General features: G+C 36.6%; 2 protein-coding genes across 3 annotated transcripts; both read left to right on the top strand.

Annotated features, from left to right (window-relative positions):
* Nucleotides 1-23: 23 nt before the first annotated feature.
* gng10 (guanine nucleotide binding protein (G protein), gamma 10) lies at nt 24-1018 on the top strand. The gene is made up of 3 exons (XM_055052542.1): nt 24-276; nt 686-813; nt 902-1018. The coding sequence occupies exons 1-2, from the start codon at nt 196-198 to the stop codon at nt 809-811; spliced, it is 207 nt and encodes a 68-aa protein (XP_054908517.1). The 5' UTR covers nt 24-195; the 3' UTR covers nt 812-813; nt 902-1018.
* Nucleotides 1019-5390: 4372 nt separating this feature from the next.
* On the top strand, nt 5391-12377 carry btc (betacellulin, epidermal growth factor family member). 2 transcript variants are annotated; one of them, XM_055052540.1, is made up of 5 exons: nt 5391-5676; nt 6209-6301; nt 8801-8915; nt 9044-9190; nt 11060-12377. In XM_055052540.1, exons 1-5 carry the CDS (start codon nt 5637-5639, stop codon nt 11187-11189), a joined length of 525 nt encoding a protein of 174 aa, XP_054908515.1. In that variant the 5' UTR covers nt 5391-5636; the 3' UTR covers nt 11190-12377. The 2 variants fall into 2 exon arrangements, with proteins under 2 accessions (XP_054908515.1, XP_054908514.1); XM_055052539.1 differs by having other exon boundaries at nt 8798-8915.
* The last annotated feature ends 4441 nt before the right edge of the window (nt 12378-16818 follow it).

Here is a 16818-nt window from a genome sequence, read left to right as displayed (position 1 = left end):
AGTGCGTTTCTCTTTCTCCTTGCTTCCTCAGCAGAGAGCAGAGGTCATTTGGAAAGAAACACAGCCATTCTTGTCTTGTTTCTTTGTTGGCCATCAGCGAAGTCAAGCTGCTTGTGTCTGGAGCGTGAGGAGAGATCTTCTCTTTTGCTTTGTCTTTAAACAATATTTTTTTCCTCTGCTGTCATCTCTGAGATCATGACCTCTAATTCCAATTTGTCCAACATGCGACGGCTGGTGGAACAACTTAAACTTGAGGCCAGCGTGGAAAGAATTAAGGTAAAAACCAGCATGGTGCTGTGGTTGTTATCGGCTGACGCTCTTGTTTCTTTCACATTGTTGCACGACAATATTCAGATTTTGTACAAAATCCAATTATGTGAATGTTGTTTCTACTACACTAAATACGATTGAAATTCTGAGGACTTTAATGTACCAATAGTATCAATGTATAAACAGAGTGTAGCATAGTCTTATTGTTTCCTTCATTTGGGAAATGTGTCTGGCAGTATTTTTACATTGTCATTCAAATACTCTAACAAAAAAGTTTTAAGTTTCTGAGTTTGTTCCATTGCTATATTTTTATGTAAACTGTAGCAGGTAAAAATTCAGTTCCCTAGATACAGCACACATTGTTTGGCACAAATGATAAAACTTATCTCATAGATACACTTGATGCTTTTCCCAGGTGTCCCAGGCAGCTGCAGAGCTGCAGCAGTACTGTCAGCAGAACGCAGGCAAAGACGCCCTGCTGGTCGGAGTCCCTACAGGGAGCAACCCCTTCAGAGAGCCGCGCTCCTGCGCTGTGGTGTGAAGGTCAGACACCTTTCTATTCTGCATGTGAATATTTATTATGACAGCTGAGCTTCAAAACAAGAATAATAGGTTTTGCACCCTTTTGCAGAGTACGAAGAAATGGACGCAACTGTGACATCTCCTACAGGGAAAAAGAGATTTCAGCATTTTGACTTTTTATCCAGATATGTTTTGTACAAATTCTAAGCTTTTTTTATGAAAGAAAATAGACTGTAATAAAATATTTCTTTGGTACATATGTCTTTCATTTATATTATTTTGCTTCTTTTTAGCTTCCTTTAAAAAAAAAACTACATGCTGTTACTGTACGTCTCATTAGACATCTCTTTAAGAGTGATTTCTATGTTATGAAGTAGCGGAGTGATACAGTGGTTATCTACAAATGGTACAAAGCGGATGTCTTAGCCTGCTCACTAAATGACACTCTGGAATCTCATGGCGCTGGAACTTCCTGATGTTCAGGCTAAGTTAGGAACACAGCAAGAGAGAGGAAACTGAGTCTTCCTGTTTCAAACTGCAAAGACTCAGTGAAAGATAACCCTGAGGCAGCTCGCTTTCTGGACTTAATCACAAGATCAAGCTGTGCTAATTTAGAAACAAAACTTGTGCTTGCATAAAAAAAGGTTCATAGGTAAATATTTGCTATCATAACGAGCTGTTCTGAGTTAAGTAAAACCTCGTTCTGCAGATTTTATTATTAGCTGTTTTTACCCATTTAAAATATATATTTTTTTGCCTTTAGGAACATAAAAAACCCACTATCTAGTGCAGCACCAATAATGTCTAGCCGGTCATGAGACGACTCTCAGTTTTATCACTTCCTTTTCCTTCCAGTGCACATTTAAGGGAGGAGTCTTTGTAGAGTTATCTATAGAGTCGCTGCCAGTATTTCTGACCTGTACTTAAATATGCCTACTATTTTTGTCTTAGATAACCATTTATAATTAACCTTTTAGCTGAATGTTAACATTATGTTGTAATGCTCAAAGCTTTAAAATGATGCAAAGTTAGAGGAGATACTGGCAAAGTTAACTGGAGGTTTTCCTTTATCCCTGCAATCTATAATTAAGTAAAGCCATCCATCCATTGCCGAGTTCCCTGCTAACCCTGATTTCCCCAAATCATTTAATTACTCTTATCCTCGTTAATCCATCCCAGGATGTGTATTATGTGTGTTCTGCAGGAATTTTGCCCACCATGTATGAACCTGTTTTTTTTTAAAGCTAAAACTATGAGCAAGAATTATTTCACTGCAGATTATTGTGAAAGTCACTCCAAATTTCATTCAAGATTTTAACTGTAGCCATTTTCAAAAGTTACTCAGAAGATGTTTATGAATGCTGTAAAATATTCTAATGTTAATGTTCTCACATTTCTTGCTTTACTGAGCATGTCCTTTGCCTTTTGACTGGCGTCCCCTACTAGCAACAGCAACGATAATGCAACTAATAAACACAGAGGAGTGTCAACTTTTACTACATATATATGGAATAAAACTTTTAGAAAATTGACACCCACTTTCTAAGCAGGCCCTGGGAAACAGCATGTTTATTGCCCATAAAAAGTGTTGCCCAGAAAATGACCGCTGACCTCAAGGGAGTTTAAACTGGAAAAACAAAAACGATACGAAGAAAATTTCACAGATAAGGAATGCTTAAAAGCAAAAGTATTGTCGTCCTACCAGGACTGGATTGTGGGGTAAATTTTTACCAAGGTAATTCTTGATTCTGCTGTGGTTTAACCCCAATGCAGTTAAAAATTAAAGAGTCTTGAATAATGGCACAAGAATGCCAAGAAAACCTTCTGGGCTCCTGAAAAAGGTTTCTTGAAGTAGAAATGTTCTTTTCCCAACCCTCTGCCGCACATATCAATCTAAATTATAAGTTGTTTTCACTTTGACCAGTTAATCTTCTCAGATCATTGTATATATTAAAGTTAAAAACATTTGTTTAGAATTGCCTTTATTAATAATAAGTGGAACACAGACTAATTCTAGTCTGGATTTCATCTTTTCATTAATGTTTTTTGTTTGTTTGTTGATTGTGTTACGGTTTTATTATGAGAAGCACTTTGAACTGCCTACTTGTTGAAATGTGCTTTTCAGATAAACCTGACCAGAAACTTGCCTGATGTATCACAAAAAGTCTGCTTACTTTTCTATTGTACAGCAGAGCTTTACTTTTGTTGGATAAATGTAACCAAAAAGGCAAATGTTACTTTGTGGAACAGGTTCCGTAACATTAGTATCAGTGACTCATCAGCTTGTTAGTTCCTGTTGCGTTTACTGTTTTGTTTCAGGGAAAATCACATTTTTCACTTCTTCCCATGTAGCACATGCAGAAAGACTTTGCATGTTTTAAAGTGCCTGTTTTAAGTCAAACATTGTTGTTGATGTTGCAGTGAGATTTGAATTTCTTTCTGGCTTCAAAGATTTCTCCCTGTGGGTCAAAAATTTGAAGAACTAGCTTTTGCTGCAACCACAGCCGAATCTTTTTGGGGTGTGTTTCTAATAGGTTTCCGTATCTAAAGGCTGAATGTTTTCCTATGAGTCACTGCAAAATAGCTCAAACTCTTTTCCAATTAAATTTCTAACATGTCCCTCTTTGTAGCTTTTGATAAATGGTTGGGGTAATTGTCTTGTTGATAGCAGAATCACTGCCACATTCTCAATTTTTTTTTATAAACTCTAAGTTTATGTTTTCTCCTTTTCTTCTGTTTTTTAGTTCTATTTATCTTGTCATAAAATCTGACCAGCTTTCCTGTCCCTGCAGATGAAAAGCACAGGGACTTTTTTTAATGCCCACAGCATAACATTGTGCAATTGCTCTGGACAAATCGTCACCATTTCCTTCATACATGGTGTTTTGTGTGTAGTACATAAAGCTACATTTTGGTCTCATGTGACCTGATCACATTCTTTTGCAGGGTTATAAAAACTGTAAATGGCTTACAACAATTTTTAAAATAATGACTTGGAATGAATAATGGATTCCTTCTTGCAACTCTCTTGTAAAGGACCAACTTGTGCAGACATTCTGCAGATGGTTAAAACAAAAGTGTTTTTTTTTTCAAACTGATGGAGCATTTAAAAAAAAAATAAAAAAAAGATGATCATTCTGGAATCAAAACATTGTTGTAGTTTGATGATGGTCTGGGAATCTAATTTTGCCGGAGCCAAAATATCCTGAAGCAGAATATCCAGCCAATCGTTTGTGATCTTAGCCTTGGACATTCATGGGTTGTGCAGACAGAAGTTCATCACTGAATGGCTTGAACAAAGTCAAAATGAAGGCGATGCATTTTCTAGTCAACGCATCACCTTCATGCGTCGACCAGTCAAATGCGCTGACAAGAAAGTGCATTTGACTAGAAGTGTTTTCTAATCAAAGTTCTGACTTAAGTTTGACTGTGACCTCAGTAGATCATTAATGCTCAAAAATCCTCCAATATGGTGGAGCTATTCCTCTCACAATATTTATGTTATTTCAAATTCTTGATGGCAGTGAAGTTGCAAAGCCAGTACTATCAGGATTAGAAGTATATTAGTTTTCACATATGTAAGAAAAAGTTCAGTAACTTTTTAATAAATGAAATCATTGGAAAACTAAAGTTTGCAATTTCTAAAGTAACCATTTTCTGTTATTAAAATATACATTTAGTTGTGGCTTAAAAGAAAAAAAAAGAAGAAAAAATTACACCTTATTTTATAAAAATTGTTAGTAAATCAATTTAAGAAAATTTTGCTTTTTTTAATTTTTCTGAAACGTTTTAGTTTTGTTATTACAGTTGTACATTTCCCAACTTGTTCTCTGTTGAAAGTGTTAAACGACGCCATCTGGTGGTTAGATATATACAATTACATAATGGTCACGTCGTGTTTCTGCAGCGTAATCCAATCATTTAGAGCTGAAGCATCTATTCATGCGTCACCAAAGTAACTCAAACATATTTTTTTGTTAATATAGCAATACCAAAGAGAATAAATACAATAATGTATAATGCAACATATTTTTTTGTCCAAATACATATGAAGCTGCATTAAACAGTCACATAAAAAAGTGTAAGTCATGGCAGTTAAGGGGCTTTAATGTTGAGGAGCATGTTCTACAGTTTCACATAAAAAGGAAAATATACTTTTCTATTCATAGCCTCTGGGATATAAACCTCTCCCCACTCTATTCACTCTGTGTTGTAGTCGGCCCCAAACAACAAAAAGTACCAATCTGTTGAAAAGTCTCATTTTTCACTCCTACATCTTTTTTGCATCATGTCAGTTTAGTTAGCAAGCTCAGCTCCAACCCACAATGCAACAAAAAGGATAAATTGCATCTTAAGTCCTTCTGTGGTTAACAGGTTTCCCGTGCAACTGCTCCACCAATCGTTTCATTCCTAAGAAAAGAAGGTCAGTTTTTCCAAGTCCTTTGAATACTTTGTTTTTTGTTTAGAAAAGGAAACAACCTGAGCACACTGTATAGTATTGTCTTCTCCTTTTAAGGTGTGGGCGGAGAGTTGAGAGCAGAGTTGAGTTTCACTGACACCTCCCTTTCTAGACTCACAAACTGCAGATCAGCCGTGTTGCAGTCCTGAGAGGTGCTCTCGGCTGGGATCTCAGTGCGTATGTTGTCTTTTTCCAACTCTTTGTGGATGTGGCTGCCATCAATGACGAACCGAAAGAGGACACTCTGGGAAACTTGTACGTTAGGGCTATTCCTTTCCCAAACCTCGCTGACCTCTGAAAAGGATTTAAGCCACTTGGACTTCTCTTTCCCTCGAATGTTTGTGAATTTTCAGAAATCAAATAAGAATTTTCTTCAAGTGTGGAGATGGCAAAGTTGCACAGGCTCTATGTATTACTACTAACAGGTAGGATTAACTATTATTCTGCTCATATGTTAGATGAAGTGGTCAAATTTCTTCACAAGTTAATTATGATGTAGATTAGAGACATGGGGGCATTTGTCTAGTGAATTTGTAAATAAATAGTTTTATAGATTAGTTTTTTGAACACATTTTCCATGACAGCTGGTTGAGTTAAAATTGAATTGAGACATTATTCTCCCACTAACTAACATGTGCAAAAAGCTTTGGAGTTGGTTAATAATTTAGTGAAGATCTTATAAATCAGCACTACTTTATCTGACTCCCCCACTAATTATGACACTTTAAATCCTCTTGTCTGAAGTGTGAAACAATCCCCAAGAAAATATTATTTATTCTGAGAGTTTATAAAATCAGGTAGTGAGAGTGACAACTTTTACACACCTGTAAAAAGGGGAATGTGGTCTCAAAGTAGCTGATGAGTCGTCACAAAGCAAGTGAGCATAATAGTATGCGTGTGTGTGCATGTGTGTGTGTCTGACTGGCTTTTTGCTTGTGTTTGTGTTTGGGTCTGCAGCTCTAGCACTGTGGAGACGTTGTTTGGCAGAATGGAACGCCACTGATGGGTCCTCCAACCAAACCGCATCTGTCTGTCAAGACAACTGCACAGGTAGAGACGGGGCAATCCCTCACTGATGTCATAAAGAGCTTTGAGGAATAATTGACACAATCATCAAAGCAGACACTGAACTGGTTAAAGCAGTCTAGGTAAATAGTGTCAGTCATCCGTGACGGGATTATGGCCTTTGAAAACTGTTAAAGCTTTGACGTTCCCCTCCTTCCTGTTCACCTTTGGCAACTTTGTTTGCATGAAAATGGAAGATGAAACGTCTCGTCCTCAAAGAAGGTACAGGAATATGCTGGCAGACCTACGAATGAGAGCATTCCCCAAATTGAGTGTGTTCAATTTGGAAAATAAGAAATTTTAACTAATTCTGGTTATAAAGAATACTAGCAATACAAGTCAACATGTTTGTATCTAATGTGTGTAATCAAATCCCCCAAAAAAAACTGTTTGTGCATAATTAAAAACTGGATTGTTCAGATGCCACTGGTTTTATGGCACAGAATCTGTCAGACTTGTCACTAAACACTTCATACATAGAAAGAAAACCTGGTGCCTTTTATTATAAAGGCACCAATAGATAAACTAATGTTAGAGAAATCTTCACTAGTATGAAAGATCTAACAGTGAATGAATGAATGAGTGAATCAATCAATCAACCAATGTTTTTATGTATACTTTTATTAAGGGCTGTACAGAAGTAAAAAAAGAAAAAGATACAATAATAAACAAAACATTAGAGTTACAGTGATCTGAAACAAATGTAGAAAACATAAACAATAACATCTCAAATAAAATAAAAAAATATTATCAAAAACCACATGACAGAACTTACCAGAAGTATAATAAAATTAAAATAAATAAACAAAAAGAAAATCAATAAATGGCAAGAAAGATGTTGTCGACATTATTTCACCCAAAAAAAATCAACAACCAATGTGAAAGATGAAATGGTCAAAGCCATCTCTATTTGAACACTTTCTTAAATGAGATGTAAAAATCCACAACTGGTCCTGACAGATGATGTGTTCATGGCCTCTTGGTTAGTTGCTGTTGTGTGGGAAATTCAATAACTGGTAAGGAATGCAACATGCTTCACTCTGTTTTCACTGCAGCATTTTAGTAGTAATGAGATGATGTACTACAAAGTTATTATTATTATTGTTATTATTTCAGTTTTATAACCCAGACGATGCAAATTATTTGCTCCTCTGCTTTAACTTCCTTCAAATATGAGTGTTGCATTTAGCTGGTCATGTTGGCTAACCATCATTAAGACTACAAACATATATATCTTGGTGACCTCTGGGGTCATGTCTGCCAGCGTGTTCTCAGGTTTCACCTAACAATTAGACCGCACTCATTGATGTCACCTGGAGGGCAATTTCCTTTTACAAGCTCCCTCTTTTTCTTTTCTTCTTTTTTTTTTTTTTTTTTTTTTTTTGAGGGACAACTTCACTAAAGCGGGTTGTAAAGATAGCGGCAGCTTTTCAAGAAGTGCTACGTGAAAACTGGTGGTCAGAAGTTCAACAGCTGTTCCAGGGTACGATTAGTTAGCAAGCTAAATAAAAACCTGCGTGGGACATAGTTGAGAGAATGGAAATTCCAACTTTCATGTTTAATTTAGCAAAGAATTACACTGATGGAGCTATGTGGATAATGAGTGTTTTATGACACCAGTGCCTTAGTGGATTTGAATAGCGTTCCTCTCTCGACTGGATCGTATTGCAAACAGTCTATTAATAAATTAGGTCATGGCAGAGGGTGAGAACTGACGTCATGGTGGCAAGCTGACAAACTGTGACAAAGCTCCAGAAAGAGACGTTACACTTTTATTTGCTCGTGATTGAAACTGGATAATTAGAAATTACTCAAATATGTGGGAGACAGTCCAAAGCAGCCCCTCCCTCCCTCACCTTTTAAATATTCATGCTGAAACTTTCAAATGGTTCAATCTTGTGGTAGTTACTTTAACAATGCAAGTATTTTCCTGATCTTACACTAAGAAGGGAAGCTAGAAGCTAGCCACCTACACTGGCTTCACAAGTTTGCTTAATCCTGGAGCACAAGATCATAAACTAGATATAATTTTGTTAAATTTGTTTCAAAATGAATCTAAAAAAGATGGATCAGTGGCTGAATATCAATCGATCAAAAAATATTGATCTATACTACATTTAGTGTCAGATCAAGGAAAGTGATCAGACCTACATTTGTTGTTATAGCTATATTGAGAAACATTAGTTGTTTCTACATTAGTTTTAGGTAAAAGTTTAAGGATCATTGCAGAGGCTTGGACTGAAAAGTTTTGACTGTCATTTTAGCCAAGTTAAAAATAAAAATAAAAACATAGAGAGCTTATAAGTGGCATTTAAAAGTGCTTAAAAAAGTTGAAATCAAATAAGAGCAATTTGTAACTGGTAAACTACATACACAGTCCTTTTAAAATCATTTGTATTTGATTTGTAGGTTGGAGAATTTATTTTGGTTACAACTAGAACAATAATTTTACTAAGAAGTTAAATAATTTCATTTCTCCAGCAGAGAAAGACACAGAACAATCGAATGGACACTTCTCAGACTGTCCTAAGGAGCTGCTTTATTACTGTATTCATGGAGACTGTCGTTACATCAAGGAGCAAAAGGCACCATCCTGCAGGTGAGAAATAGTTCTAGAAAATTTGAGTAAATATAAATGTAAAAAAGATTAGACAATGAAGTTTAGCTTCATGGGAATTTTATCACAAATATGTGATCAAAATGTAAGCATTTTTTTCCTTGTCTAAGGTGTCACAACAATTATGAAGGCGCCAGGTGTGAATATGTGTCGTTGGGCTGGCTAATAGGTGACAGAGGACAAATCATAATAGGCTGCTCCATTGCAGTGCTTCTGCTGTTGATGATCCTCGTTATTTCCATCTGCGTCTGTTCACAGTAAGACAAAATAGTTTCTAACAATATGGGTACATTTTCTTAAAGGAACAGTACGACCTTCACAGAACCTGTTGTCAACAGTGATTGTTCTTTTCATTTGGTGTATTATGGGGTTTAAAAATATGTTTTTACTGCCTCCCTCCTCCCGGCAGCAACATATCTGCATTGATGTGTTAAATGAACAGTCGTACAAGTCTGAGTTTTTAATAGTCGGTCAGACCACTGGCTCGAACTCACCGCAGGGGGAATCTCTTGACAACTTTGCACCTGAGTGTCCCTGACGCAGCAGGTCTGATACGATTACAAAATTAATCACTGACCTTTAGCCCTGGATCAAGTGGGACCAAATACACTTGTGAACAATGTTATCTTGAACATGGGGTTTGTTGTGGATCAGCCTAGCACAGACATCCAACAACAACAACAACAACAACAACAACCCACCTGTTGAATTTCAAGTGTATCCACCTCCCAACTCTCACCCAGCTTCCCTGGGAACAAATCCCAAAGCTCCTCCACACAGGTAGTGGGTAAGAGCAGAAACCACAGACAACAGAGGTGTTGAGATGCTATCTCATAATACCTTATTTATGTGCTATGTCATATGTATCCCTATTTAAGTTACTTTATCACAGTCCAGGAACTAGAAAACAAAGATAATGTCTCTAAAAATCATGGATGGATACTGTAAAATACATGTGTTGGGAAAAATAACCTCTTGTGATATTTGTAAAATCATTAAAACACTAAAACCTAAACATTAAAACACGTGAAACCTATAAAGTTTCTCAAAACTGAAATCCCAGTTCATAAATTAGGTGGAGAGAGTGAATGGATCATCGAAAGCCAGACTTATTTTTATTGGACTGAAAGTCCTATTGGCCTTTATTCCAGGTTGTGAGATTACTATGACATAACTGAGTAAAAGGTTCAAACAGACACATGGATGAATGAATTAAACCACCAGGAAGCTGTTCATACAATACATAAGTCCAGATTTTGACTCAGCAAAAATATAATTTAATTTAATTTTTTTCTTCAAATATTATTGGACTTTTTAAAATACATTTACTTTTTTTAAATTCATTGTGAATTAAAGGAATTAAAGGAAATGCTACACCACACACATTATGTACAAAAATGAATATAAATGAGTACAACAGAGATACCAATTGAACAGCAAGAAAGTAAAATGTTATTAAAAAAGAACAAATAGAAAAGTCAAATAGTTCTGCTACACAACAATAATAAAAACACTAAAACTAATTGTAGTTTGTAAAGAAAATGAAAATAAGTGAAGCTGAGTACAAAGAAGTGACATGTATTTATTCAATATATTATAGTGAACTGCTAACGAGCCTTTCTGCAGTGAGAACGAAGCTGTTTTGAAAGAAATTTAATGTAAAGTTTTTGATTTGATACATCTGAAACATTTGTCAGAAGTTGACAAAAATGGAGTATCTGGCTAAATGTCAGATTACACAAAAAGGTGGAGGAGTGGCAAGAAGAATGCCATCGTATAAAGAAAGCTACAATAAGTCCTGTTTAAAGATTGGCAAATGGGTCCAAAGTGAAACTTACTGAGTTACATGCTAAACACTGTGCAAATGAACAATAAAACTGCACATCACCCTGAACACATTATTTATAACACAACATTTAGTGGTAGCAGAACCTTGCTGTGGGGATTATTTTCTTCAACAGGGACAAGGCAGATTGAGGCACCTAAATATGGTATAATCCTGAAATGAAACCAGATAGAGTTTGAAAAAAAAATCTTACTGCAGAGGCTGAGCATATTTGGTTTTGACTTTGAAGTCATTTGTTGCCTTCCATATTTGGTATGTGCCATCGTTCTCTTGTTTTCAGTCGCAGGTGCAGAACGTGTGGACGGAGCAGAAGACAGACAGAGGAGCTGAGAAACGGAACAGAGAAACGCAGCATGCTGGACTTGAGTACACCAGAGTCTACAGAACCGACACATATCAGCTCAGTATGAAGACTCTGTCAGGGATGCCTGTAGGCATCACATGTTTACACACAGGGCTGCTTCTGGCTGCAGGCTCACAGTAAATGCAGGAGGCATCGGATGGTCCCTGGTCAGCATCAAGGCCGATGAGGAACGCCGCTTCACAGGAAAATATGTCAACCTGTGACAGAAGGTCAGAAGATTCCTCTTGTCCTTCTGGTGACCTGCTGTGTTTGGAACACTAAACAAGCTTATGGGGGAAAAAACAAAACAAGAGGAAGATGCCCTCCTGGATTTATGATAAATACAAATTGGGGAAGAGTGTTCAGCTGCCTGGGTGCTGAAAAGGAAGCTTTTGTTTAAAAATTGTGGAGCAACAGACATGGCCTTTTGCCGAGTGCTGCTGATCATGCAGCACCAAATAAATTGTTGCTATGTTGGAAAAAGCTGCGAGGCCAGCTGGCAGCCAATAATAACACTCCGTCAGGTTGGCCTGGACCCGGCATCTGCAGGAGACGCATCTACACTGTGAGATGAGAGGAAAACGACTGTCCTTTTAGGGAAACTGAGCTGCAGAGATCAACCTTTATTCAGCTTGTAACACAACCACAGCAACAGGCTCGTTTACTGCTTGACTAGCTTTTATGTGCCACGTAATGATCAGTTATCACTTTCAACTTATCACTACAGAGCCACGTCTCCACATATGCTCGCAGACGACATTGTTACTCATGTGCATGACCAGTTCAAGAAGAGGCCCGTTAAGGTTGGAACTACATTAACCACACGGTTCAAAAAGAACAAGCAGATCTTGTGCTGGAGGCCTTTTTTTTATCTGGATATTTGGAGCCGAGTGGCCTGGAGGCTACAGAAAAGAACAGCTGAGTCTGTGTTCAAGGGCTGACAGTGCTGCTCTGTTTCGTTTCGCAGCTGCCAAACTTTCCCTGAGATTTCAGGATGTAACTATGTAGACATGAACTCGGAGTCAGGTAAACCTCTCATTTATATCACTTATCAATAAACATGCTGTTGCTTACTTTACTTTTACTAAAAAAATCATGTATATTTACCTCTTGACACAAATCCTTTGCCCACAGTTTGTCTAAAAGAATATTTCTGCAAAGAATCAGAGTCGAAGAGCAGACAAAGTGAAAAAGATAGTTCACGTTTAAATTTCTGGAGAATCCTTTTATAGCAATTTTCCAAATAAAAAAAATAATAAAAAAAAAAATAATAATAATAATAATAATAATAATTATACATTCTCACATCTCAGTTGATAACTATACAGAACTCCAATCATCAAAAAGACAATTAATTTAATTTACAATTGGTTTGTTCAATTACCAGATCATTAGACCATACAGCTCTGGAAAAAACTTAAGAGATCAGTTAAAATGATCAGTTTTTCTGGTTTTTAAATTTTTATAGGAATATGTTGCCGTAAATGAACATTGTTCTTTTATTCCCTGAACTACTGACAACATAAACTTAAAATTCTAAGCAAAGATTTTGCATTTATTTGCAGAAAATAAAAAAAGCGGTAAAAATAACAAAACAATGCAGTGCTTTCAGAGCTCAGTCATGCAAAGAAAACAAGCTGATATTAATTTGGAAACAATTCTGATGTTTTAACTCAGGAAGAGTTCAGAAATCAATAACCATGAGGTTTTCGATGAGATCTACTTTTTATCCTGAGCTGTACATCTTCACATATTACAATGTCTCCATGTCCTGCAGGTTGGTCTAATAATTGTGTGAATAATTAATATAATACCCAATTTTCTAGTGATGAAAACAAATCAGACACACCGAGAAGCCATCAGTCTTTATAGTTTTACAGTATTGTGTTGCCATGGTGGAGTAACACCGCCTAGATTTAATGCTACACCAGTGAAATGTGAGTTTTTATGATCCTCTGTCATACCTGCCTTCATCCAGAAGGCGCTAAAAACTAAACTATAACAGTATCACATCTGTTGTGAATCGAAAGAAGTCAGCTCACGTATTCATCTTTGTTTCCAAGAGTTAAACCAGGCGTTGTGTTACTCTGACCAAGACGGTAATATTTCTTTAAATGTCTATTTTAGTCTCATGAAACAATTTTGGCTGATTTTGTGCTATCTCTTCTGTTTTTTTTTTCTTCCTCTGACCACTTAGAGTGAAATGTAATCAACCCATGCCTTAAAAAGCCACAGCAATGTTCATCATTAACTTAGAATGTTTTACTGCTGCATCAGTGAAACTGTCTCTGAAACAGTGACATCTGTGGTATGCTGCAGTTTCTATGAGGGGTGTGCCAGTGGAAAACAAAACTGATAAGAGAGATAACAGTGAAATTGATGTTGATGTTTGATCAAGACCTGTGATGGGCAGAGAGCCTACCCACAGAGTGTATCCTGCCCTTCATTCGTCATGTGACTGCTGAGGTAGACCAGAGTCCCCTCGTGACCTTTCACCAAGCAGGTTTATATTACATTAGATACAAAAAAAAAAAAAAAAAAAGAAAATCTCAAACAATCCAGGCATGCTTCGTTTCAGTGTGCTTGCAAATGTGACTTCAGGATCATCTGAAAGTAGTTTTCACCCTGAATAGCAACAACTCCACCTGTTCTCCTCTGGCATGCACGCTGCTCTGCTCTTACAGCTGTGCAGAGCCTAACAAATAGTTGAGAGATAAGTTAGCACAGAGAGGGCTTCATATCACAGATACTCACTGGAAATGAATGTAGTGACTCATGGAAGAAGAATTATAAACTGTTCTAGTCTGTTTGCAGTTTGCATAGAGGCCACTGGAGGTCAGCAGTATTCTGCAGCCTTTCAAAGACGGTATTTCAAAAGTTCACTTCTGAAGTATGAGTTTACATTAATAAACTATAAGTCATTTTCTGTGTTTTTCTTTTTACTTAGACACATTGAACTTTATTGCACAAAAATGCTTCTTTCACCTTATTTTTTTATAGACTTAACACAAAATTGAATTAATTTTGTAGAAAAAAATATTTTACTTTATGCAAAGATGTATTCAGTCATTTTTTGCTGTTTTATAATTGGCTTTCTATGATTCACATGAAATCAAATATATGCACATATACACATACACAGCATAAAATCAGTTCCTATATTATAAAGGAACCTTTGAAAGAAATCATTAAAGATGGTGTTTATCTTTTCCATATGAAGTTCTTGAAAAGCCCGATACTTCTTTTACCCTCCACTTGCTCACTTTCCATAGTTTCAAGGAATAAACAATAGTAGGATATTATCTTTCCCAACATGTCTTAGGAAAGAGCAAAGCAGCCAAGGAAGTCTAGCTGCTCAGAAGAAAAACATGACGAAACTGAAGATAATCCTGGACTTCATAACTATTCAGTGTTTTGAGCAAACACTTTACTGAACGCAACATCAAAATACATTAAATAAGGAAATAGTTTCTTTGGTGTAGTTGAACAGAACGTGAAATGTTAAAACCAGTTTTCCTGCTTGACCCATCCTTCCCATCATTATACACAGTTCATTTTTAACAGGACATCTGGTATTCATTTCCATTTGTCAATGGGGGTTCTCCTGTGACGAAGTGCTTCCTGATTACTTTTTGAATACATATTTATTCAAAAAATAATAAATACATATTTATGGGTGTTTATAGATAATAAACACCCATATGTGTTGGTCTCCAACAAAGAAGCTGCAGCGATTTTTTGATGCATGAGTCATTACCTCTCCTAATTTGTATATTTGCATCCACGGCAATGGCAACTGTTTTGATATTATTTTTGTCAGATGTAGCTGTAGGAAGCATGGCAACGTTTCTGCCACCTAAATTCCTGCTTTGTGAAAATGGGCATCTCACAGAGCTATAAAGAAGTCTGATCTGTATTCGGGGAAGACGCAGCATCTATTAATCTTCCTCCTGAAATTGATCCGGCCGTCCTCCAGAGAAAGCCTTTAAAAGTTGAAGGATCAGGAAACAATTACCCTAAGAGCAGGTATCAGTAGCTGGAAGCGATGGAAGTGATACTAAAGAGGTGTCTCCGGTCACAGAGCATTTCCCGGATTTCCCCCTTCCTGGTAATCTTTGCAGAATCCATGTCTGAATAAAGGTAAAGGGCAAATGTTTGACTAAAGAACCAATGACTGAGATTTTCTTTTCTTCAACTGATCCTTTACAAATAGAAAAAGGATTTTGGTTTTGCTGATTTTTGTTGTTGTAATGCAAAGGATTTGATGGCCATGGCTTATCCTCAAATGGAAGAACGTTGAACAACACTTTCTATAAACATTATATAAGAACTTTAATAAAAATAAGGTCCAAAACAATGCCTCCTTTGACTACAGTTCCTATACAGTTTCCACATCATACTGCTTTTTGCATCTATTACTATTTGTTGCATGTGATTTAAAGTAAAATATAAAAACTTGTCAGGAGTGAAACCGTCTGGCTGGTACTGTAAGACAAGACAGAGGAGTAAGAGCCTGGCAGTACCTCACGTTAACACATCTCAGGAGATTACGTTGTTGATTTTGAAGTCTATTTGAGATCATTATTTCGTTACCAGAAGCAAAAGCAACTCACCCCCAATTAACTTTTTTTCACAGGCCGTGTCATATCCTTCAAATACTTTTACTCTGTTTTTCTCTCCTCCACCAGTGATACAACCCAAGCTCTTCCTTCACCTCAAACTTATGCTGGATTGGTCCTTACTTTGTATTCTGCAACTTTTCTCTCATCAAACACACTTCAGCTGATTCCAGGCAAAATAATGCATTTTCAACACCAGTCCATCATGCTTTGTTGTGAAACTTTCAGCTACATTCGCTTTAATTTAAAATCACTGGTGCTTGATTTCTAAGCTCACTCAATAAAATATTTTCTATAGTCATCCTTTAATATTGCCAGCTGCGCACCAGAAAACATCTTTTTGAATTTCATATAGAATATTTTATTTGCTTTTCTTTCAAGTGCACAGCAGTTCCCTGGGTTCCTTGAGCTGTGTTGATCTGTAAAACCTAAACGTAATAAGGAAGTGTTTGTACTGAAAGCAGAAGAAAGTGTTACCTGAAAATCAAATCCTTCCCTTAAAACTAGTAAAATGTCATTATAGGCCTCACCCTGTTTGCAGAGCTCAATTAATTTTGGGAGCATGACTCAGTTGCTTCAGGGGGCGCCCCGGGCTGCTGCTGTTGAGGCAAGTTTTAAATGACTCAAAGTGCATTAAAGCTGTAGGACTTCCATCATCTGTCATTTACTAAAGCTTTTTGTGAGCACAACCTAACCTTAGAAAATGAATTAAGGACAGAGACACTGATAACGCTTAATTTTTTTAGGTGCTCACAGGGCTCTATGTTTTTACCACCAAAAAGTGTTCAGAAGAGAAAGATTTTGGTTAAAGTTTTAAAAACCTGCACAGAGTTACAATGAGGTTTGTGTCTAGCATTTTCTCTGTGTTGCTTCATTGTCTGGCCTTCTCGGAAGCTTCTGTCAAATAATCTATATCCTATTATTCTAGCATGCCAATCCTTTGTGAGAACTCATCATGTTTTTATGATACTGTCAACATCATATCATCTCATATTGGTTTCTAAGTAAAGGAGTCGCTGACAAAAGCATAGAGGTGAGTCATAATCTTGCATGTATTAGTATCCAGAAAGGGACAAA

This window comes from Poeciliopsis prolifica, unplaced genomic scaffold, assembly GCF_027474105.1.
Source record: "Poeciliopsis prolifica strain line A6 unplaced genomic scaffold, Auburn_PproV2 SCAFFOLD035, whole genome shotgun sequence".
Taxonomy (NCBI): Eukaryota; Metazoa; Chordata; class Actinopteri; order Cyprinodontiformes; family Poeciliidae; genus Poeciliopsis; species Poeciliopsis prolifica.
This window is presented reverse-complemented; position numbering and strand designations above follow the sequence as displayed.

Excerpts from the sequence above, each read along its gene's own strand:
- btc (XM_055052539.1), top strand. The coding sequence starts at position 5,637 with ATGGCAAAGTTGCACAGGCTCTATGTATTACTACTAACAG. Across the intron at positions 6,302-8,797 it reads CTGTCAAGACAACTGCACAG|CAGAGAAAGACACAGAACAA; the intron begins GTAGAGACGGGG and ends TCATTTCTCCAG. Across the intron at positions 9,191-11,059 it reads TCCATCTGCGTCTGTTCACA|TCGCAGGTGCAGAACGTGTG; the intron begins GTAAGACAAAAT and ends TCTTGTTTTCAG.
- gng10 (XM_055052542.1), top strand. The coding sequence starts at position 196 with ATGACCTCTAATTCCAATTTGTCCAACATGCGACGGCTGGTGGAACAA. Across the intron at positions 277-685 it reads CCAGCGTGGAAAGAATTAAG|GTGTCCCAGGCAGCTGCAGA; the intron begins GTAAAAACCAGC and ends TGCTTTTCCCAG.